Source organism: Schistocerca serialis, chromosome 9 (genome assembly GCF_023864345.2).
Source record: "Schistocerca serialis cubense isolate TAMUIC-IGC-003099 chromosome 9, iqSchSeri2.2, whole genome shotgun sequence".
Taxonomy (NCBI): Eukaryota; Metazoa; Arthropoda; class Insecta; order Orthoptera; family Acrididae; genus Schistocerca; species Schistocerca serialis.
In genome coordinates, this window is record NC_064646.1 from 160,905,688 (window position 1) to 160,931,417 (window position 25,730).

At 45.0% G+C, this 25,730-nt stretch overlaps 1 protein-coding gene across 1 annotated transcript in view; it reads left to right on the forward strand.

Moving 5' to 3' along the window:
* Nucleotides 1-25,245, forward strand: part of LOC126419218 (uncharacterized) — a 51,545-nt gene extending 26,300 nt beyond the window's left edge. The window contains exon 4 of the mRNA XM_050086352.1: nt 22,709-25,245. Coding sequence (XP_049942309.1) covers nt 22,709-22,951 — 243 coding nt within the window. The 3' untranslated portion in view covers nt 22,952-25,245. The remainder of the gene's footprint in view (nt 1-22,708) is intronic.
* The last annotated feature ends 485 nt before the right edge of the window (nt 25,246-25,730 follow it).

Sequence of the window (25,730 nt, forward strand, 5' to 3'; positions counted from 1 at the left end):
AAGGGGACATCCAAGGATACCACACTAAACCCGTCACCCCACCCTGCGCGTGGGTGGCGGGGGTCAACTTTGAAATCTTCGACGAGAACCTCAGTTTCTTCTTGCATATTACGATTCTACGACAAAATCTACATACCTTTTGTCTGAAGAATTTTCTTCGTTTCGCCACAGATGGCGGCGTATTCGGAGGAATAGAACTGGGTAAACAATCGTAATTTACGATATGCTACTCAGTGGCCGTTGAATATCCAATGGCACGTGGGATTCCACCTCCATGCTGCGAGAGTAGGACAGGCCTGTAGTTCATAACTTGTAACTGGAAACCCCATTCGCAACGTTGTATTCCTCCGACAGATCGAACAGTGGACTACTCGTCCCACCACCGTGGCCATGGCTCGAGGCGAACGCTGTTCTGCTTTTACAGTTAAAATAAGTATTCAAACGTAGTACCGCCAACTTTAATACAGTTAGTGGTCCGCTTCTCAAATGACTGTATAAAGGAAGAAGCATATCTGCGGGAATTTCAGCACAGGCGTTTGTGATGCGGTCGACCATGTATTCACGTCCTATTGGCACTTGCTGGTACACCTTATTTTTTAAATATCCCCACAGATACAAATGCGATGACGTCAAATCCTTGGACCTCGCAGGACAATTAATAGGGCTACCTCGGCAAATACACCGACCACTGTAAACACAATCTAATGCCTCCCGTGCTTCAAGCTGAGCAACCGTCATGCTAAAACCACATTCGTTGTCGAACATCCAGGTCAACATCCTGCAGTAGTACCGGCATTTTCTGGTCCAAAAATGTTCGATATTTGCATCAATTCAACGTGCTGTCGATAAAATACGTATCAATGAGTTTGTCCCCATAACGCCAAGCCGTACATTTACCGACCAAGGATCTTGATGCTCAACTTCCCGTAACCAGTAGGGATTGTATACTCCCCATTAATGCATATTCTGCTACTTAACGTTACCATGGTTCGTGAATGCAGACTCATCGGAAATTAGAACCTCGCCAAAGAACGCGGGGGTCGTTTGAGTTGGCTTGCGTGCCCGTTCACAAAGTATTATCCGGTTATGGAAATGGGCGTCATGAAGTTTGTGGTACAGTGACACGTGGTATGGATGATACTTATGACTATGCCGTACTGTGGTAATACCACCTACGGACATACCGGAACTGCGGTATAACTGTCGGGCGCTTATCCGTGGGTTGTGGCGCACTGCACCGGCCGGGGTGACCGAGCGGTTCTAGGCGCTACAGTCTGGGACCGCACGACCGCTACGGTCGCAGGTTCGAATCCTGCCTCGGGCATGGATGTGTGTGATGTCCTTAGGTTCGTTAGATTTAAGTAGTTCTAAGTTTTAGGGGACTGATGACCTCAGAAGTGAAGTCCCATAGTGCTCAGAGCCATTTGAGCCTTTTTGTGGCGCACTGCCGCTAGTACAGCTATTTCATTAGTTTCTTCTGTAAGGGGTTTGCTTCGTTTCCTTTCGCCGGTCTACAATCTGCCATGAGGCATAGAGGCGTTCACAGCCTAGCAAAAGAACAAACGAGAGTGACCTTTTTGTGGAAAACGCTCGGCATATAACAGCAGCCTCCACATTTCTCCTATATTCTCCGTAAATCAGGATCATTTCAGTTTTTCTCCTGTGTTTCCAACATTTATCATCTGTTCTCCAAATGGCAGGTAGGTGTGCAAGCAGTAACCACTGCGCAAATACTGTATAATTTAGAGCCGCTATCTGTTCTACGTCTGCACGATACATGAGCTCTGGCCACAGTGTAGCGCCTGTCATGATACATCGTAGTTCGCTACATGGCCACCGGTGGCACGTCGAGTAGACCCCTGTTCGCTATGTCGGAGGAATGCAACATTGCAAATGGGTTCCATAATTAGAAGTGATGAAATGCTGCCCTGTCTTATCCTCGCAGAATGGAACTGGGGTCCCAAGTGCCGTTGTATATTCAAAGATCATTGAGTAGCACGTCGCAAATTACGATTGTCTACCGATTTCTATTCCTCCGATTACAGAGCCATGTGTGGCGAAATGAAGAAAATGCTTCAGGCAAAACGTATGTTGATTTTGCTTTAGAATCGTAATCTGCAGTAAAAAATGGGGGTTCCCATTGAAGATTTCAAAGTTGACCCCCACCACCCAAGCACGGGGTGGGGTGGAGGGTTCAGTCTTTTATTGATACGAAGTGTAGTTTTCGAGATATTTCAATGTCACCAGTTAAAAGGAACGCCCTGTATATTTCCAAATACTGAACATCACCCATTAATAACACGATTTGACTGTTGTGATGAAGTTCCGAAGGTGACAAAAGTTCGCAAAGTGCAACGAAAGGGGTAGGATACTCGGAAGTAACGCAGACAAAATTTAAATTAAAACATCGGCTTTAAATATGGTAATAGAGTGCTTCACGTGTAGTAAGTTCAGTGTCTGCAGGACAAACATCTTTGTCATTTGTGACCTATGCTGTCGAAGAACCTGTAAATCTACGAAGTGGTGTGTTGCAAGAAATAAATCCTGATGGCGCTGTCTCTGCTGCCGAGTGTCTCGAAGTACTGCATTATGTAGTCTTACTTGTAGTGCTGTAATACTTCCACGGAAGTCAAGCGCTGTGTATTTTTGCCGCCTTTTACCCACGGAAAGTCAATGGGACACGTTTCCCTCAGCCAAATTTTAAGTGTCCGCATCTAGAGATTTGGAACACCTAGTAAAACTTTTCAACAAAAGAAGAGGTCCAAGATAATAAATTCAGAAAGATCAAACATATCAGATATACAATAAATGTTTCAAAAAAGCAACATCTACAAATTTATTCGTAATGGACAAATACAAGTATCAGATCAAAACATTTAACATCCCCACCAGCCGCCATACCACAAAGAAAATTCAACATAAGTTTCCAAGTCTTTTTTGAATATATTCTTTCGGGTGACAGAATCTGTTTTTATGACACTTGAATGCATGGATTGTTATAGTAGAAATGGGAACTGAACACCAAGTGGTCTGATGGTATTAAAAGACAGAACTAAGGCACTACGCTCCCCATAGAAAGTTAGAATGAAAAATGCAATACGGAAAGCAACACAATTCCGAACAGTATTAAAGCACGTGTAGAATTTCTACCACGTGTATGCAGCTGGAGTACTTGTCTCTTCCTGCAATTTCACCATACTGGTGAAAGTTGTCTGTTGAATGCGCTTATCTCTGCAAGACATGAAATGTGTCTACATCAAGTCCGCTCGATGTACTGCCAGGAACAAGAGTGCATTCTGTGTAGCTCCATGAAGCTTCCCAACCGAAATATAAGCGGCCACTGCTCTGACTGGCAGCAGTTAAGGGTTACGCGTACCACTAAGAGATACTAGCCAACTCCTTGGCAAAGATGCACCGCTCCAACAGACAGTCGTCCAGAGTCGGATAGTCTTTGAGGTGACATGTCAAGCATGGCGCGCATGTACGCAGTTTCATAGACGTTCGCGAGAAAGCGAATGTGCTTCAGTGTCTCGATTCTATTGAACAAAGGGGCCCCAAGCCAATAGTTCGGCAGTCGGGATCCGTTTTGGGTATTGTATTGCCCCATATTCAACAAGATAACGCTTTCACGGGCGTAACTAGAAAGTTACTGACGAAAGGAACGCGCATTGTCTGTAACCAGCTGCCGGTCTCCAGTGACGAATTGCGGCCTAAGGTCGATTAGTTATCACTCACACAGAAAACTCGCCACCCGTGGACACAGACTGGTTGCAACCCTGAGAACTACCAGTTTCTGCAGGATGCGCCACGGCCCCAGTCCTCGGTATGTAAGACAGAATCGTCGGAAAGTAAAATTTGTGATATTCATCTCACTGATCCATGTTAACGTGAGAGCGGTATGTTAAACAACAAGGTCCAAAGACAACTCTCGACATCGTGGAAGGAGTCGAGCGCAACTGACAAAACAATCATAACTTTATACAGCTTAAACAAAAAAGAAAATTGGCAGTCAATAACGAGGTATGTAGGGGCTTCAGACTAAGTTGCTCATGTTGGTCCTAGCTAAGACCGCTGTACAACGAGAGTGGCGTATTGTCAAAAGAGAGTACATGTGTACATGACGAGACACTTCTACTCCTGAATGGATAACACATGCTTCACAGTGAAGGACTGAAATTATGCTGGAAATTGAAACGTATTTCACGCGTATCAGTGCGGTTATTGTGGGCAAAACTTCTAAACTGCACACGGATTTACCGTGAAATACTGGCGATATATGGACCAAAAGCAATGTCGCGCCCATCTGTCATGAAATGGTGCCAACAGTTTCACCAAGGCCCCAGAGACGATGGTGATGCTGATCCTCCATAGCGTCCAGATCTTCCAATGTACGATTTCCAGATTGTCGGGAAGCTGAAACAACGTCCGGGGAGAAAGATTTTCCAGTAATGAGGACGTTCACACAGCAGTTCTCGAATGGCTCCGGGACCGAGGAGGAATTGAACGGTTGGTAAATTGTTCTGACTACTGGTGACAGAAACTTGGTGACTATGCTGGAAAGAAAATATCATGTATTTGTGTCACTGTGAAGCGTATTGCAGCAGTCAGTAAAAGTCACCTGCCCTGCCGTAATAATTTGTAACTTACTTTTTGAAGTCCCCTCGTATTTAGTTTCTAATGTACTAATACACCCGATCTGCCACTCCAGTAGCTGTAGCCCTACTCTGTATCGTCCATACCGTTCAATTCCGTAGGTTAGCCTCGGTAGTGACGTCATTCTGGGTTCAGTAGCCGAAGTTGCAATTCTGTATGCTACTGCGGTCTGTTACTAATTCGTCTGCTTGCTGATTTTTCGTCTACTGTGCCAGGAGGTGATGAGGTGTCGGTAAGAGAAATTCGGTCGTTTCAGTGTGCCTTGAGTATGAAAGCAATTTGTAGTTATAGAAATAATGAGCGACTTTTAGTTTTGGATGTAATGATTATGTTTCATTGATGAATTACCGAGAGATACCCAAGTGGAAAGTGAGTTCGTAAATGTTATTATGAATGCATTTCAGCCGAGAATCATGGAAATGGAACGGTGTGCATGGTACTGTTAAGGACCATGCGACTTGTCAAAATAATCTGCAGGACGAGGCGAACTCTTTTGAAATGCGCAAGAGCAACTTTGTGGCGAGGTACTGCGTAATCAGGAAGGTAGCCCTTAATTTGGTTGTGGAACTGCGGCCGTACGTGAGAATCCATCAATGTGGTTGTGGAACTGCGGCGTGAGAGTCCATCAAAGAGCTACAGCCAAACCTTTTCACCTGAAGATACATTTGTTTAGCAAGTCCTGAAATGACTAACTCAGTCGAACAATCCTTATCGGACATCAAATTTTGCGTAGTTATTCCAAGGAAGGCCAGACACACTAGTCGAATTCTGTCAGTAGTAAAGTATCACACTGCATCCCGGCTTCATTTCAAATATAACACACATGGAATTGAGAAATGAGCGTATAGCATGTTTGCTCGGGAGTCCCCGTCCGTGGAAGATTGCCGAGTGCAAGTCTTATTTCAGTCGATGCAACATTGGGTGGGGCGACTTGCGTGCCGTTGATGAGTATGAAATGATAATGAGGACAACACAGCACCCACTCCACGAGCGGAGAAAACCTCCAACCCAGCCAGGAATCGAAACTGGCCCCACTGCATGGGAAGCAAGCACGTAACCACTCAGCTTTTCTTTTTCTTTTTCTTTTTGTTCGCTGCATTTGTTCGGCGCGGATGTCCCATGACAGCCGTTCAAGTTCAGTGGTGAGCCGTTGACTCAGTTTCTTTAGTACAGAGGGCAGATAACCCTCTGACCGAACACACTGAGCTACTGTGCTGGCATAAGCAGGCAGACGTAGCACACATAAACAACAACAGCCATTTAGGTGATACTGGGAAGTGAAGGTACCAACCTTCTCATTTTCTTCCACCACTTCAACTGTGAAAACATTTTTCGGAAGCAATAACGGGATTACGTGCCTGATAGTTGTGTAGGCTGGCGGCTTCGCGTTTGGGGCACTGCATGCGCTGTGGTGCGCCGTGCCAGGAGTGCAGTCTTGGGGCAAGCACCCCCGTAGTTGTGTTCACGTGTCTTTGATTTGCTAGGGGAGACAACACCGCATGAGCACACTGAATGGCTTACGGAAGTGTACGGAGGCTGGGTTGCGTTAACTCTACCACTCGGTGCGCCCAACTACCGAACCGATCGGTAAACGACCAAACAATACAGAAAGGTTCCAGGGGCCGAGGCCCGCCACAGGAAATTCGGCCGTTCACCCTATCTTTATTGTAGGTGTTTCCAGCCTGGGGTAATCACACCTGGGAGGTAAAATTAAATTTTCTGAGGAGTAAAAACAGTAGGGTTCGATTGTGTTTTGATCATTTTTAAAATATCATTACTGTTATGAATATCACATAATTACTGTAATACTGATTACATAAGTTACCAATAATTACATTTTTTTTTCAATTCTAGCATTAACACGTAACACAATGTCGTGTTTACAGCTTGTGAAACTGAACCATTTGCCATTTCGCTCAACCGACTTCGTTTTCATCCACAGCCGAATCATCTCAAGGTCAAATCCTTGCAACCGATCCGTACAATCGCTAATTACGACGGCACCCCAACGATACTGCCGATCAACACCACTACTGCCATCGGCGCTAAACGCAAGGCGAAACCAACCCTCCTTGTGGCCAGAGAAGTAGTTACACTTATCCTTGCTAGGCTTGTTTGCACGCACCGATATTCGTATGAGTTGTGAGAACAGCATTAGTGCACCACAATATTATTGCATAGGGGAGTAAGGGCGTTTCGGTCGGCTTACAATGAGTCAGCGTGTAATCGGGATTGATAGTATATGCACAACTAATCTGAAAGCTTTGACAGTTTGAGGCGTACTTGTTCACTGCAATGTCACCACGTGTTCCCGAGAGGAGCCAAGTGCAATAATATCGTGGTTGAGAAGTAACCTTGAAATAGCGGAGCAAGCAATTGTGAATATTAGCGACCACTGTTCACGACAGTTCCCGACCAGGGTCGGCACGTGACAGGTATGACATCTGTTTTAGTACGTCCTCTATTATTAATAAACACACGAACCTAGTTGCTGAATAAGGGGGTTCTCATTCCGCTGATTTCTGTCTTTTGATCTGTTCTAATATAACCTGCATATTGATCATTCAGAAGTAAGTACATGTGTGAAATTGGACAGCGGAATCGGTGGTGGCAAATTCTTTACGGAGTCAGGGCGATCCTTTCGTCAGGAGCGGTGAGGATTCGTTTAGGTAAATATACGGAATTGTCACCAATACTGAAGTACATTAACTAAACAAAATTCACGGTACACATAAGAGCAGATAAAAGTAAATGATGATTACATAGGAGTCATTTAATACGAAATTACATTTGGAGGGGGCGGGGTATGGCTTCAAGGATCATTGAGGCTGGATTCAGATTCGCATCAGAAATACCAACGTCCCAAACTAGGATGCAAAAAAAAAAAAAAAAAAAAAAAACACGTCCTTTCAATTAAATTCTTACAATGTAAAGGCAGGCAACGATTTATTCTACCCCTACTACCACTACTAAGGCAACCAGAGAGCGAATAGAGAGATCAGTACCTGCCATTATCTCAAATACACATAAGGTCAAGCATTTTACTAAACATCAGAAAAGTCGGTAACGAATAACGTACAGTTTTTCTCCCTGGATATAGGAGTTCGTTCGGGACAGAATCTCACACAGTAAAAAGTGCATAGTAGTGTTCTTCATAATCTGCGAAATCGCGAACACGTGGAGTCCTGATGGTCAACCGAATCGATGTTAAACACAAAGAGTGACCAATGAAAAATAGTTTTACTCCACACAAAATCCTCCACACGATACATAGACTACTAAGCAAACACATTTAATAAAAGATAGAGCCCACAGTGCTTAAAGCACCGGACTCTGGCTACGCGGTGTGATAGCTGAAGTCCGAACAAAACGATGACCATCAAGTTATCTCATGCACGAAATGAAATGAGAGTACTATAATACTGAACGTAGACACTGCAGCCTAATATAACTCATTATTAAACAGAACAGATTAAAAACTCCTATAAGTCAAATTAACGCACTGAAATACCTGTATCCACAGTTGAACGAGCGAGCTCAGAAGAGCGTCACCATTCACTTACGCAGATGTCGTCCGAGTGGCGAGAATGGCACTTAGCTGAAAAACGGATGGCTTTCAAACCTATTGGAGGGGAAGTGAGATCCGTAGTCTGACCCATTACCACGCGACAAAGTTTGAACCTGAAGTTTATCTTTGGCTCTACCCTCAATTTTCGCTCAGTGCTAAACTACCCAACCGGGTTAGATTGCCAGTAACTGCACACTACATACACACTAACTGTGGTTGCCCATCGGAACACTGGAATTCCAGACACACTGATATTCACTCACTCATGATCAGTTGTAGGGAACATAAGCTAATGGAAGTATTTTTAGAAGCACAAATCAGTAGAAAATAAAACTAACTGGCACAAAATTGACCACATTATAAAGATTTCACGGATCAACTCAATCTAAACAAGCACGCATTTCCATCGTGATAATGAATGTGAAATGGAATGATTCCACTTGTGAACTAAGAGGAACAAGGTTGTAGCTTTGGAAACATCGTACTTCCTCCAGACTTCACCAAAAGATCTGCTTCCCGAATGTCGTCGACCGAATGTGGCACACTTTTCCTGACATGTATCCAATGCTTATTGTCAACACGGGCCATTAAGTTTCCCATCCAGGTGTATACTGTCTGATCAAAAGTGTCCCGACGCCTCTTAGTGCACATTAGTGTGAGATGTGCCCACCCTAATCTTTACGACGTCTTGAACTCTTTTGAGAACACTTGCAGTGAGGTATCTGAATGTCTGTGGAGAAATAGCAACCAGTTCTTTCTCAAGATCAGAAACTAGAGAACGTATCGGGATACTGGACGCTGTGGTTTGTAATGAAGTCGACGTTCTAACTCACCCCAAAGGCGTTCCATCGGGCTCAGGTCAGCACTCTGGGCACGCCAGCCCACTTCAGGAACGTTATTGCCCACAGGCTATTGCGTCACAGATGCTGCTTTACAGCAGGGAGTATTTTCATGTTGATACAATTACCGTCTCCGAATTGTTCCTCTTCTACACAATTTACACAATGCCATAAGAGGTGTTCAAATAACCATCCGCATTTAGCGTTTCCTTAAGCGCAGCAAGGGAAGCACAAAAATATTCCAGAAAATTCAGGAGTACTTAAATACAAGTCACTGATGAATGCAATCAACCGAAAATGCAGGAAAGCTAAGACGGAATGGCGGCAGAAAAAGTGCGATGAAATCGAAAATGAAATTATTGTCGAAGGACTGACTCAGCATGTAGGAAAGTGAAAACAGCATCAAGAGTGCAACGGAAATTCCACAGTTAAATGCAGAGGAGACAGCGGATAGGTGGAAAGAGTACATTGAAGGCCTCTTTGAGGAGGTAAGATTTGTCTAATGTGATAGAAGAAGAAGCAGGAGTCCATTTTGAAGAGATAGGGGATCCAGTATTAGGATCAGAATTTACGAGAGCTTTGGAGGCCTTAAGATCAAATAAGACAGAATCGATAAATAACATCTAATCAGAATTTCTGAAATCGTTGGGAGAAGTGGCAACAAAACGACTATTCCCGTTGGTGTGTAGAATGTTTGGGTCTGGCGACATACCATCGGACTTTCGGAAAAGCATCATCCACACAATTCCGAAGACGACAAGAGCTGACAAGTGCGAGAATTACCGCACAATCAGCTTAACAGCTCATGCATCCAAGTTGCTTACAAGAATAATATACAGAAGAATGGAAAAGAAAATTGAGGATGCGCTAGATGACGATCAGTTTGGCTGTTGGAAAAGTAAAGACACCAGAGAGGCAATTCTGATGTTGCAGTTAATAATGGGACCAAGACTAAAGAAAAATCAAGACACGTTCATAGGATTTGCCGACCTGGGAAAAGCGTTCGACAATGTAAAATTGTGCAAGATGTTCGAGACTCTGAGATAAATAGGGCAAGGTACAGGGAAAGACGGGTAGTAGTGTCTTTTGGCCCCACAGTTCAATCTGTACATCGAAGAAGCAATGATGGAAATAAAAGAAACGTTCAGGAGTAGGATTAAAATTCAAGGCCAAAGGATATTAATGATACGATTCGCTGATGACATTACTATCCTGCGTGAAAGTGAAGAAGAATTACGTGATCAGTTGAATAGAATTAACAATGTAATGAGTACAGAATATGTAATGAGTAAATCGAAGAAAGACGAAAGTAATGAAAAGCAGCAGAAATGAGAACAGCGAGAAACTTAACATCAGGATTGCTGATCACGAAGTAGATGAAGTCAAGGAATTCTACCACCTAGGCAGCGAAATAACCAGTGACGGACGGAGCATATCAAAAGCAGACTAGCACTGGCAGAAAGGGCATTCCTGGCTAATAGAAGTGTACTAGTATTAAACATAGGCCTTAATTTAAGGAAGAAATTTCTGAGATTATACGCTTGGTGCACAGCATTGTACGGGAGTGAAACATGGACTGTGGGAAAACCGGAACGGAAGAGAATCGGAGCATTTGAGATGTGTTGCAATAGATGAATGTTGAAAATTAGGTGAACTGATAAGATAAAAAATGAGGAGGTTCAGGGCAGAATCGGAGAGGAAATGAATACGTGGGAAACACTGACAAGGAGAAGGGGCAGGATGATAGGATACCTGTTAAAATACCAGTGAATGACTTCCATGGTAGTAGAGGGAGCCGTAGAGGGCCAAAACTGTAGAGGAAGGCCGAGATTGGAATACATCCAGGAAATAATTGAGGACTTAGGTTGCATGTATTACCCTAGGATGAAGAGGTTGGAAAGGGAGACGAATTCGTGGCGGGCCGCTTCAAACCAATCAGAAGCTGATGAAAAAAAAAAAAACGCAATAACGGACAACAGCCTAACCAACATATATGGTTTTTGGCATTTTGGAACTGACAAGTGATTCCTTTTATTAACTTAATGCAATTTTTTCCAAAAAACATCCGCAATGCTGGATCGTCGTTATCCATCAGTACATAATGTCTCCCTGGTCTTGATTTAGCTGTGGTAGCTTTTTGTTTCCACTTCCAATCACATCATCAACAGTGGATTGGGGCAGGGCAGCTTTAGAAGGGTTAAAATGTCCCTGATAAATTCGTTACTCATGTGATATCCAGTGAGTAGTCCACGTTCGAAGTTACTGATCTCTCCTGACATTTTCACTCTGCTGTTACTGTTTCTTTACTACCAACGCAATACTCCACGTCTTCTTTTACATTGACACTCAGTTCTGCATTACGTGAGGGTGCATACTTTTATCGTAGAGTGTGTATTATATTGTTCATACAAAAAAATTTTGATTAATTTATCTGTTGGCCAAATAAAAAAATTACGGCATATATTAGTTTGCCCATTATCTGTATATTCCGCAGTCGACGTTTCTGAACGCATTAAGTAGCGCGCAGACAAGTGCTATCGACAAGGGATCTCAGATCGATTCCATATTCCTGGAATTCCAGAAGGCTTTTGATACCGATCCTCACAAGCGACTATTATTCAAATTGCGTGCATATGGAGTATCGTGTCAGTTGTGTGACTGGATTCGTGATTTCCTCTCAGAGAGGTCACAGTTCGTAGTGATAGACGGTAAATCAAGGAGTAGGAGTAGAACATAAGTGATATCTGTCGTTACGCAAGGTAGTGTCATAGGCCCTCTGCTGCTCCTGATTTACACAAATGATTTAGGTGATAATCTGAGCAGCCCCCTTAGATTGTTTGCAGATGACGCGGTAATTTACCGTCTAGCAAAATATCAGACGATTAATTCCAATTACAAAATTATCTAGAGAGAATTTCTGTATGGTGCGAAAAGTGGCAATTGACACTAAACAAAGAGAAGTGCGAGGTCATCCACATGTGTACTAAAAGAAATCCGATAAATTTTGTGTATACGATAAATCGCACAAATCTAAGGGCTGTCAATTCGACTAAATACCTTGGAATTACAATTACGAGCAACTTAATTGGAAAGACCACATAGATAATATTGTGGGGAAGGCGAAACAAAGATTGCGCTTTGTTGGCAGAACACTTAGAAGATGCGACAAATCCACTACAGAGACGGCATACATCACACTTGTCCGTCCTCTGCTGGAATACTGCTGCGCGGTGTGGGACCAGGTACGATTGACGGAGGATATCGAAAAAGTGCAGAGAAGGGCAGCTCGTTTCGTGTTATCGCGGAATAGGGGCGAGAGTGTCACTGATATGATACGAGAGTTCTGGTAGCAGTCACTGAAACAGAGGCGGTTTTCTTTGCGGTGAGATCTATTTACGAAATTTCAATCACCAACTTTCTCTTCCGAATGCAAAAATATTTTGTTGACACCCACCTGCGTAGGGAGAAATGATCATCATAATAAAATACGAGAAATCAGAACTCGAACGAAAAAATTTAGGTGTTCCTTTTTCCCACGCGCCATTCGAGACTGGAATGGTAGCGAAGTAGTATGCAAATGGTACTATGAACCCTCAGCCAGGCACTTAGGTGTGAATTGCAGAGTAACCATGTAGATGTAGATGTAGATGTTTTGTGTGTGTGCGTGTATGTATGTATGTGTGTGTGTGTGTGTGTGTGTGTGTGTGTGTGTGTGTGTGTGTGTGTATGCGTGACTAGATTTTAGTAGAAATATTTTAGAGTGTCGTATAGCTAACACTTGGTTCAAGAATCATAAAGAAAGTCGTATACATGGAAGAATCCTGGAGATACTAAAAGGTATCAGATATATTATATAATGGTAACACAGAGATTTAGGAACCAGGTTTTAAATTGTAAGACATTTCCAGGGGCAGATGTGGACTCTGACCACAATCTATTGGTTAGGAACTGTAGATTAAAACTGAAGAAACTGCAAAAGGTGGGAATCTAAGGAGATGGGACCTGGATAAACTGAAAGAACCAGAGATTGTACAGAGTTTCACGGAGAGCATAAGGGAACAATGACAGGAATGGGGGAAAGAAATACAGTAGAAGAAGAATGGGTAGCTCTGAGGGATGAAGTAGTGAAGGCAGCAGAGGATCAAGTGGGTAAAAAGACGAGGGCTAGTAGAAATCCTTGGGTAACAGAAGAAATATTGAATTTAATTGATAAAAGGAGAAAATGCAAAAATGCAGTAAATGAAGAAGGCAAAATGGGATACAAACGTCCAAAAATGAGATCGACAGGAAGTGCAAAATGGCTAAGCAGGGATGGCTAGAGGACAAATGTAAGAATGTAGAGGCTTATCTCACTAGGGATAAGATAGATACTGCCTACAGGAAAATTAAAGAGACTTTTGGAGAAAAGAGAGCCACTTGTACGAATATTAAGAACTCGGATGGAAACCCAGTTCTAAGCAAAGAAGGGAAAGCAGAAAGGTGGAAGGAGTATATAGAGGGTCTATACAAGGGCGATGTACTTGAGGACAATATTATGGAAATGAAAGAGGATGTAGATGAAGAAGAAATGGGAGATATGATACTGCGTGAAGAGTTTGACAGAGCACTGAAAGACCTAAGTCGAAACAAGGCCCCGGGAGTAGACAACATTCCATTAGAACTACTGACAGCCTTGGGAGAGCCAGGCCTAACAAAACTCTACCATCTGGTGAGCAAGATGTATGAGACAGGCGAAATTCCCTCAGACTTCAAGAAGAATATAATAATTCCAATCCCAAAGAAAGCAGGTGTTGACAGATGTGAAAATTACCGAACTATCAGTTTAATAAGTCACAGCTGCAAAATACTAACGCGAATCCTTTACAGACGAATAAACTGGTAGAAGCCGACCTCGGCGAAGATCAGTTTGGATTCCGCAGAAATGTTGGAACACGTGAGGCAATACTGACCCTACGACTTATCTCAGAATATAGATTAAGGAAAGGCAAACCTACATTTCTAGCATTTGTAGACTTAGAGAAAGCTTTTGACAATGTTGACTGGTATCTCTCTTTCAAATTCTAAAGGTGGCAGGGGTAAAATACAGGGAGCGAAAGGCTATTTACAATTTGTACAGAAACCAGATGGCAGTTATAAGAGTCGAGGCGCATGAAAGGCAAGCAGCGGTTGGGAAGGGAGTGAGACAGGGTTGTAGCCTGTCCCCGATGTTGTTCAATCTGTATATTGAGCAAGCAGTAAAGGAAACAAAAGAAAAATTCGGAGTAGGTATTAAAGTCCATGGAGAAGAAATAAAAACATTGAGGTTTGCCGATGACATTGTAATTCTGTCACAGACAGCAAAGGACTTGGAAGAGCAGTTGAACGGAATGGACAGCGTCTTGAAAGGAGGATATAAGATAAACATCAACAAAAGCAAAACGAGGATAATGGAATGTAGTCGAATTATGTCAGGGGCGCTGAGGGAAATAGATTAGGAAATGAGACACTTAAAGTGGTAAATGAGTTTTGCTATTTGGGGAGCAAAATAACTGATGATGGTCGAAGTAGAGAGGATATAAAATGTAGACTGGCAATGGCAAGGAAAGCGTATCTGAAGAAGAGATATTTGTAAACATCGAGTATAGATTTAAGTGTCAGGAAGTCGTTTCTGAGAGTATTTGTATGGAGTGTAGCCATGTATGGAAGTGAAACATGGACGATAAATAGTTTGGACAAGAAGAGAATAGAAGCTTTCGAAATGTGGTGCTACAGAAGAATGCTGAAGATTAGACCCGTTGATCACATAACTAATAAGGAGGTATTGAGTAGAATTGGGGAGAAGAGGAGTTTGTGGCACAACTTGACAAGAAGATGGGAGCGGTTGGTAGAACATGTTATGAGGCATCAAGGGATCACAAATTTAGCATTGGAGGCAGCGTGGAGGGTAAAAATCGTAGAGGGAGACCAAGAGATGAATACACTAAGCAGATTCAGAAGGATGTAGGTTGCAGTAAGTACTGGAAGATGAAGAAGCTTGCACAGGATAGAGTAGCATGGAGAGCTGCATCTAACCAGTCTCAGGACTGAAGACAACAACAACAACATTCATCGGGACCACCTCATATAACTTTTCATCCAGAAGCAAAACAACACATGTGGCAAGCAAATGTATTGCAGCTACCAAGGGGTCAGTAACCAGCAAGGTTGCCTTTTTTGTAACTTTCTTCATTACGAAGATATTGTATTATGTCGGAGCTACGTGCATTCCAAAGCGGGCAAATTGGTAGCGCCCACTGCTACGTGCTTCCGTTAGCAATGTAGCAGAAGGGTTTGGTGTTTCAAGAAGCACCGTATCTAAATTTATACCACCCGCAGTGAAACGAAAAAACATCTTCCGCTGGGTGATCGTGACGGACAGTCATTGAAGAGGATTGTGTGGAGATATATGAGTACGACAGCTGAATGTCGCACTCGCAAACACTCTCAGCACCGTTAATATGGAATTGCAGGGACAGCAAGAATTCTGCGACAGCTCATCAGTGAATCAAATACCTTTAACATTAAAACCTGGTGCTGAAGTCACAGAGGTGTTCCGAGCAGTGAGAGAAATTCATCTGGGCGGATGCGTCTTGTTTCAAACTGGCCGAGTTTACGTCTGGCGTACACCATCTCAGACACACAATGCAAACTGACTGAAACATGGCGGGGGTTCGGTGAAGATTTGGGCAGCCATATCGTGGTATTCCACGTTCCCCAGTGGTATTCTGCAAGGTCACATTATTGCCAGGGATTATGTGACGATTTTGGTGGATCAGGCCCTTCTCATGTTACAATTTTTTTTTTCATGTTTTGATACTGTGTTCCAAGACGCACGGGACCCTGTTTACAGAGTTCATTTCGTCGTGGACTGGTTTTTTGAGCAACGGGGTGAAGTATCGCATCTTCCTTAGTCACCCCAATTACTGGAATTAAATATTGTTGAGCTTTTGTAGTCTTCTTTGGAGAGCCACCTCGGTGATCGCTATCCGCCTCCATTATCATTACCTGACTTGACACTATTTTCTACGACGAATAGTATAAGATTCCCTTGAAAACCATACAGGACTTGTACACTCCTGGAAATTGAAATAAGAACACCGTGAATTCATTGTCCCAGGAAGGGGAAACTTTCTTGACACATTCCTGGGGTCAGATACATCACATGATCACACTGACAGAACCACAGGCACATAGACACAGGCAACAGAGCATGCACAATGTCGGCACTAGTACTGTGTATATCCACCTTTCGCAGCAATGCAGGCTGCTATTCTCCCATGGAGACAATCGTGGAGATGCTGGATGTAGTCCTGTGGAACGGCTTGCCATGCCATTTCCACCTGGCGCCTCAGTTGGACCAGCGTTCGTGCTGGACGTGCAGACCGCGTGAGACGACGCTTCATCCAGTCCCAAACATGCTCAATGGGGGACAGATCCGGAGATCTTGCTGGCCAGGGTAGTTGACTTACACCTTCTAGAGCACGTTGGGTGGCACGGGATACATGCGGACGTGCATTGTCCTGTTGGAACAGCAAGTTCCCTTGCCGGTCTAGGAATGGTAGAACGATGGGTTCGATGACGGTTTGGATGTACCGTGCACTATTCAGTGTCCCCTCGACGATCACCAGTGGTGTACGGGCAGTGTAGGAGATCGCTCCCCACACCATGATGCCGGGTGTTGGCCCTGTGTGCCTCGGTCGTATGCAGTCCTGATTGTGGCGCTCACCAGCACGGCGCCAAACACGCATACGACCATCATTGGCACCAAGGCAGAAGCGACTCTCATCGCTGAAGACGACACGTCTCCATGCGTCCCTCCATTCACGCCTGTCGCGACACCACTGGAGGCGGGCTGCACGATGTTGGGGCGTGAGCGGAAGACGGCCTAACGGTGTGCGGGACCGTAGCCCAGCTTCATGGAGACGGTTGCGAATGGTCCTCGCCGATACCCCAGGAGCAACAGTGTCCCTAATTTGCTGGGAAGTGGCGGTGCGGTCCCCTACGGCACTGCGTAGGAAACTACGGTCTTGGCGTGCGTCCGTGCGTCGCTGCGGTCCGGTCCCAGGTCGACGGGCACGTGCACCTTCCGCCGACCACTGGCGACAACATCGATGTACTGTGGAGACCTCACGCCCCACGTGTTGAGCAATTCGGCGGTACGTCCACCCGGCCTCCCGCATGCCCACTATACGCCCTCGCTCAAAGTCCGTCAACTGCACATACGGTTTACGTCCACGCTGTCGCGGCATGCTACCAGTGTTGAAGACTGCGATGGAGCTCCATATGCCACGGCAAACTGGCTGACACTGACGGCGGCGGTGCACAAATGCTGCGCAGCTAGCGCCATTCGACGCCAACACCGCGGCTCCTGGTGTGTCCGCTGTGCCGTGCGTGTGATCATTGCTTGTACAGCCCTCTCGCAGTGTCCGGAGCAAGTATGGTGGGTCTGACACACCGGTGTCAATGTGTTCTTTTTTCCATTTCCAGGAGTGTATTTATCTGCTCGGAGACTGCTGGAAGGTGTCTTGGTCCACTCCCTGTACTTTTCAACAAAACACGACGTAATTAAATATGTAACAGAAAACTGACATTGACTGTCCGGTAGTAGAAAACAGTGCAGATATGCGAACTAGCATAACTCGTCCACTTGCCGCATTTTTCGATAAACAAATGGGAATACACACAGATTGTTCAGTCAGACACCTTCAATTGAATTTTTGTGTGAGTACAAAGTATACCAATGAAGGAAAACTAGAAATGATACGCATTTGGAGTAGTCAAGGTGCATCCTCCATACAGGGTGTCTCAAAGCTTTTGGGTCAAACTGAAACAGGTGATAGTGGGTCCACAACCGATTATATTAAGATACGGAAAAAAGGGTCGAACTACATATTCATTGTGTTACGGACATACACAGCGTACACAGTACAACGACAACGCAGCTGCCGCGCGGAGTGGCCGCCCGGTTTGAGGCGCCATGTCACGGATTTCGCGGCCGCTCCCGCCGGAGTTTAGAGTCCTCCCTTGGGAATGGGTGTTTGTGTTGCTCTTAGCATAAGTTAGTTTAAATAGTGTATATGTCTAGGAACCGATGTCCTCAGCAGTTTGGTCCCTTAGGAATTCACACACATTTGAACATTTTTGACAACGCAGTTCATATAATTGTTCAAAGTGAGTACCGCCAGTCCCAGCGCATGTATTGCAACTGCGCACGCAGTTCTTCTGCATTCTCGCAAAGGTCCCGGCTGTGTGCCGTGTTCTGAAGCAGGCAGCGGGTGACAAACAGCGCACACACCCGACCACCACACAGACGTACCATATACAACTCAGCTAATGCCGGCGTATCACGTGACGACCGAACGCATCGCACCGGTAGCACACATTCCTGGTGCCAGCTTGTGATATGTCCTTGAAGAGGTGTTTCACTGTGTACAATGCACGTAGTCAAAGATGGAACGTTACCTGTGGCGACAGTTTGCAGACATGCATTTAATGTGCGGTGTGGCAGGGGTAGTGCTCTTAAAGCAGCTCGAATGTATAGAGAACGCTTTCCCAACAGGCGTCATCCTAACAGGAAGAAGTTTACCTCCCCTGGATACCAACTTAGGAGAGACGGGATCGTTCACGTCATAGAGAGCAGGCCAAAGGTTCCGCCAAAGACATGTCCGAACATTAGACTTTAAGGGGATGATGTTGGATCGTGTGACCGACCACCCAGCAATAAGTACCCTTGAACTTATCGGTGAAACGCTCACTTCGAAGGATACCGCGTAGAGTACTGGTGGAACTGGTACTACACCCCCATCATAAAGAACGTGTGCAAGCTCTGGGACCAAAGGATTCTGAGCCCCGCATTCACTTCTGTCAATGGATTACCTACCGCCGTACTCCAGTGCCCAACTTCGTAGAGTTTGTGTTGTTCACGGACGAGACCTCACTCACCCGTGATGTTTTCAACAGCCCAACAGCCATGTCTAGAGTGAGGACAATCCCCATCACCCACATCGGTGTCCACCAGCAACGATTCTCTGTGTAAATAGGACCTTATTTGCTGCCTCCCCGTTCGAACTGTCCATGAGATGTGTTCCCACAGTTATCGCCGACTGTACCCCTCGTTTTCCGCGAAAGGATGTGCCTTCAGCACGACGGTGCACCAGCCCACTTTGATGTTAATGTCCGCAAGCACCTGAACAACAAGTACCATCATCGTTGAACTGGAACAGGAGCTCCTGTCCCACAGCCAGCGCCACCGGTGGATCTCACATCTATAGACCTTTTCCTCTGGGGTTGGGTCAAGACGATGGAAACGGATGAAGACCTGCTTGCTGGGCCCAAGTTTCCTGCCTCCTGATACGACAGACGCCAGGGATCTTCGAGAGAATGCAGCAGAACTTCATACGCCGTTGCCATGCATGAACTGAGACTGGCGAACGACACTTTGAACAGTTCCTATGAGCTTCGTTGTTGTTATGCTTTGTGTGCTCTGTATGTCCATAACACAGTAAATATGCATTTCGGACTATTGGTTACCTATCTCATAATAGACTGAGGTGACACATCATGGGATACGTCCTAATATCGTGTCGGACCTGTTTTGCCCGAGGCAGTGCGAGAACTCAACCTGACATGGATTCGACAACTCGTTGGAAGCGCCCTCCAGAAATATTGAGCTACGCCGCCTCTATAGCCGTTCATAATTTCGGAAGTGTTACCAATGCAGGATTTTGCGCACGAACTTTCCTATCGGTTATGTTCCATAAGTACTCGAATGGATTCATGCCGGGAGATCTGTGCGGCCAAATCATTTGCTCGAATTGTCCAGGATATTCCTCAAACCACTTGGGAACAACAGAGATCCGGTGACATGGTTAATTGTCATCCATTAAAGTTCCGTCCTTGTTTGGAAACGTACACTCCATGAACGGCTGCAGATGGTCTGCAAGTAGCCGAACATAGCCATTTCCAGTCAATGATGGATTCAGCTGGACCAGAGGACACACTCAATTCCACGTAAACACAGACCACATAATTGTGGAGGCACCACCGGCTTACTGTGCCTTGTGACAACTTGGGTCCATGGATTCCTGGAGTCTGCACTACACTCGAATCCTATCATCAGCTATTACCAACCGGAATCGGGATTCGTCTGATAGGCCACTGTTTTCCAGTCGTCTAGCGTCCAGCCGATATGGTCACCAGCAGGCGATATCGTGCTCTTTGCAAAAACACTCTTGTCGGTAGTCTGCTGCTATAGCCAACTGACGTTAAATATCGCCGCACTCTTCTGACAGATACGTTCGTCGTACACTCCACACTGATTTTTGTGATTCTTTCACGAAGTGTTGCTTCTCTGTTAGCATTTAAATCTCTACGCAAATGCCGCTGTTCTCGGTCGTAGGGTGAAGATACACTACTGGCCATTAAAATTGCTACTCTACGAAGATGACGTGCTACAGATGCGAAATTTAACCGACAGGAAGAAGTTGCTGTGATGTGCAAATGATTAGCTTTTCAGAGCATTCACACAAGGTTGGCGCCGGTTCCGACACCTACAACGTGCTGACATGAGGAAAGTTTCCAACCGATTTCTCATACACAAACAGCAGCTGACCGGCGTTGCCTGTTGAAACGTTGTTGTGATGCCTCGTGTAAGGAGGAGAAATGCGTACCATCACGTTTCCGACTTTGATAAAGGTAGGGCTGTAGCCCATCACGATTGGGGTTTATCGTATCACGACACTGCAGCACTGATTTTTGTGATTCTTTCACGAAGTGTTGCTTGTCTGTTAGTATTTAAATCTCTACGCAAATGCCGCTGTTCTCGGTCGTAGGGCGAAGATACACTACTCGCCATTAAAATTGCTACTCTACGAAGATGACGTGCTACAGATGCGAAATTTAACCGACAGGAAGAAGATGCTGTGATATGCAAATGATTAGCTTTTCAGAGCATTCACACAAGGTTGGCGCCGGTGCCGACACCTACAACGTGCTGACATGAGGAAAGTTTCCAACCGATTTCTCATACACAAACAGCAGTTGACCGGCGTTGCCCGTTGAAACGTTGTGGTGATGCCTCGTGTAAGGAGGAGAAATGTGTACTATCACGTTTCCGACTTTGATAAAGGTCGGATTGTAGCCAATCGCGGTTGTGGTTTATCGTATCGCGACATTGCTGCTCGCGTTGGTCGAGATACAATGACTGTTAGCAGAATATGGAATCGATGGGTTCAGGAAGGTAATACGGAACGCCGTGCTGGATCGCAACGTCCTCGTATTACTAGCAGTCGATATGATAGGCATCTTATCCTCATAGCTGTAACGGATCGTGCAGCCACGTCTCGATCCCTGAGTCAACAGATGGGGACGTTTGCAAGACAACAAACACCTGCACGAACAGCTCGACGACGTTTGCAGCAGCATGGACTATCAGCTCTGAGACCATGGTTGCGGTCACCCTTGACGCTGCATCACAGACACGAGCCCCTGCGATGGTGTACTCAACGACGAACTTGGGTGCACGGATGGCAAAACGTCATTTTTTCGGATGAATCCAGGTTCTGTTCACAGCACCATGATGGTCGCATCCGTGTTTGACGACATCGCGGTGAACGCACATTGGAAGCGTATATTCGCTATCGCCATACTGGCGTATCACCCGGCGTGATGGTATGGGGTTCCATTGGTTACACGTCTCGGTCACCTCTTGCTCGCATTGACGGCACTTTGAACAGTGGACGTTACATTTCAGATGTGTTACGACCCGTGGCTCTACCCTTCATTCGATCCCTGCGAAACCCTACATTTGAGCAGGATAATGCACGACCGCATGTTGCAGGTCCTGTACGGGCCTTTCTGGATACAGAAAATGTTCGACTGCCGCCATCGCCAGCACATTCTCCAGATCTCTCACCAATTGAAAACGTCTGGTCAATGGTGGCCGAGCAACTGGCTCGTCACAATACGCCAGTAACTACTCTTGATGAACTGTGGTATCGTGATGAAGCTGCATGGGCAGCTGTACCTGTACACGCCATCCAAGCTCTGTCCGACTCAATGCCCAGGCGTATCAAGGCCGTTATTATTCACCCAAATTGCGTGAAAATGCAATCACATGTAAGTTCTAGTATAACATATTTGTCCAATGAATACCCGTTTATCATCTGCATTTCTTATTGGTGTAGCAATTTTAATAGCCAGTTTTGTAGTTTGCCACTGCGTTGTCCGAGGAGATAGGCGATGTCTGAAATTTGGTATTCTCGACACACACTTGACACTGTAGATCTAGGAATACTGAATTCCCTAAGGATTTCCGAAACGGAATGTCCCATGCGTCTAGTTCCAACAACCATTCCGCGTTCAAAGTGTGTTAATTCCCATCGTGCAGCCTTATCCACGTCGGAAACCTTCTCACATGAAACACGTGAGTATAAACGACAGTTTCGTCAATGCAGTGCCATTTTATACCATCTGTGTATGTGGACATTGATGTCCCCTGAGTTTTGTCATCTCAGTGCATTCGGTGGTGGACCCATTATCATCTGTTTCTATTGGACCAAAAGGTCTGAGAGATCCTGTGTGTGAGCTGATTGAGGGCGATGTTAGAGCTGGAACCTTTCTGTGTCCACAGGACCCGTCCGGCTGGAGCCCTCCCGATGTGTCCTTTCCGTACGTGGGCTGCGATTCCAGAGAAGGGCTGCCTTCGGAACGGTACGAGTTCTCAGTGACGGGCCCCAGCGGGCGCACAGCCACCTGCTGGTTCGTGCCCAACCAGGAGACCCGCGGATCCTGCTACAGGGAGCAGCTGGACGCCGCCTGCCCGCCGGGATTCCGCTTCCTCAGCGACGGCCGCTGCTGCGACGAACCGACCTAGAACGCGTTCGATACGCCCCCCTCTGTACCTGGACACTGTGCTCTGCCCTCATACTCGTCTGAAATACGTCACGAACACAGGTCTATTTATTCCATGGGGCTTCGCGCTTGCAGCCTGGTGACGTCAACTTGCCACGATATTTCGGTTGACAACCATTCAGCCATCTTCAAGTGAATTTTACAGTGGAGACTGATGGTGCATGTCGCTGACTCTATGACGAAAATCGACGCAATACCGCACGCACGAACTGCTGGCATGTAGAGTTAAGGTTCAGTTATCAAAATTCTAAAACTAACAGTCGCTCGACGCGTCAGAGTGAATCTTTGTCTTTCTGAAAATATCCGAAGCCTTAGCAAGTTGAAATTCGCCAGCAATATTATTAAGATCTTCCACCAACCGTATTTCCATACCGACTCCTTAATAATTTAAACCCAGAAGTATTTCGTCGTGGCCAAGACTTTTGTAACAGAATAATTTATAGAACGTGCTATAAATCTTGGCCACGAGATCGTTCAGAGATTCAGTTATCAAGGAATCTGTAGAAATATGTTTGCTGGAAGACCTTATCAATCGTGATGGCTGCTTTAACGTGGTAAGACTTGGGACCCGGTGATTCCTCCGATCAGAAAGACAAAATTTCACGCCTAATGACACGTCAAGCGAGAGTTAATTTTATTATTTTGGCAACTGAATTTCATTTCTGGAGACCAGAAATTCGACAGAGGGAGTGAAATTGACCACCATTCCGCAGGTGTTTCCGCTCTCCATATGGAGCAATATTCGAGAGAGGGCGCTAAATTCGGCAAAAGACTGTTAAGCAGAGAAAACCTACGCTCGTATACCACTCTTTAGCATAAATTCAGCGACGCGCACCAGCAGTCTCCAGTGCAAAATTCACCTGAAGATGGCAGAATGTTTGTGAGCCGAAATATAGTGGCAAGTTGTCGAAGTCATCCGGCTGCAAGCCCGAAATCGTAAGGAATGTGCATCACGCCTGGAAAACCTCAACAATCACAAAGCTGTGTGTGTTTTTACATTGTATCGGTTTTGAATTTTTTTGGAGAGTGACTGCTGTTGCTATGATACTGTGACTGACAGCTATATAGGCGGTGAAAGAAGCGTCACCAAAGCGCCCACATTGCACAAAATCTGTAATTTACCCTCTGTCGCTAAAAGGCAACGCTGTGGACATTCGCAGATAGGAAACAGTGGTGACATCAATCGTTAAATCCGTCTGACACGTTGTATGATCCGCCCAAGTTTGCTAGGTGGTTCATGCAACACCACGTTAACCTCCCAAATGGGTAAACTAGACTCAAACTGTAGCTCAGTAAAATGATCTGTGATATATAGCACTTCAAGTTTGAGGACTTATCGTTTGGCTAATAACGGAAGCACCACGATACAACAAGACTTGTCATGCTTTTATCAGTACTTTTTCGTCACTCTATTCGACATCAAGCTCCACTAAACAGCTGCCTAAGAACAAAGTAACTCTTCTAGGAATATTCACATGAAGCACGTTGGATAGAGTGATTCTAACATTAAAAACGAAAGCTTACCAAGCCAAGAAAACCGTCCGTGGAAGTTCCCACAAGAGAACTCGATACATCAATTAAAGGACTAATTCTTTCTTTGCTCCACAGTGGAGGTACCTGCGGTAACTAAAAGGCACTTTCAGGTAATGTTCCCGTCGAGCTTCTCCCTAACGTGGTCACACTCTTGCGGTGAGGCAGCGCCTTCCAGGCTGTGTCGTCAGGCGCCCACAGGACTCCTGTTCGGCCGTTGCAGGTAGCATTCAGACAACCCTGCAAGAGAAATAGCACCGGAGCAATCACGGGTGAAACTTCCTGCAAGGAAGCAGCGTAGCTGTCGATTGACCCTGCTCAGTAGCTCTCGCGCAAGACAGCGAGTAACCCTCCAGAGAATCTGACTCCGTGAGCGATAGGCTTTATTCACCTCTGCCCGATTTGTTGAACTGTCAGTTACCTAACAATCCTAATTCTCCTGTAGTAAGGTATATGGTGTTGGCATCACTCGGCTAAGTGTGAACTATTCCTGCTGTGCTTCCTCTGAGGAGGGCAAGGAAAGCATTGTAGACATACATAAAATTGGTGCTTATCTGGTGAAATGCAACAAAATACTTAATTATCTTCTCATATAATCAAGTACATCGTATCGGTAAAATTCTGTGTCGTCATAGTTCATCATTTTAAGTTGTACACAAATTAATAATTTAAAACTAATTAATGTATTGTGATGTTAAGTAATAACAGGGTGATTTTATACATAAACATTCTTTTATTTTAATCCTATCATCAGTTTCAGCCCAGATACATCACATACAGTCAACAGGTGTGGTTCGAGGTTTGTAAACTTTCGAAGGCTGTCATTTATCGACAATAGGTATGGTGCCGAGGTCCTCTAAAAAGTTTACACATTGTAAATCCTTTCCTTTCCATAACTAGCCATTAAATAATACCAAAAGCTAATTCCAAGCTAAAATATAAAAGTAGCATGATTAGATGCCGAAGTCTTATTTTTCGACGCTTTATGACGACAAACCGCACTAAAGGGAGATCTTTAAGACAGTGTGTGTTACATTCATTGCATGCCTAATACTTTTTTTCTGTTTTCGATTACGAATATTAGATGTCATTGTTTTCTGTATACATTCAAGAACATTGAAACTAGCGCACCAAGAGGGGAGCACCGATGGAAATGAAATTTATTAGACATAATGATACAGATGACAGAGTCACTTGATCCCAAAATTAAG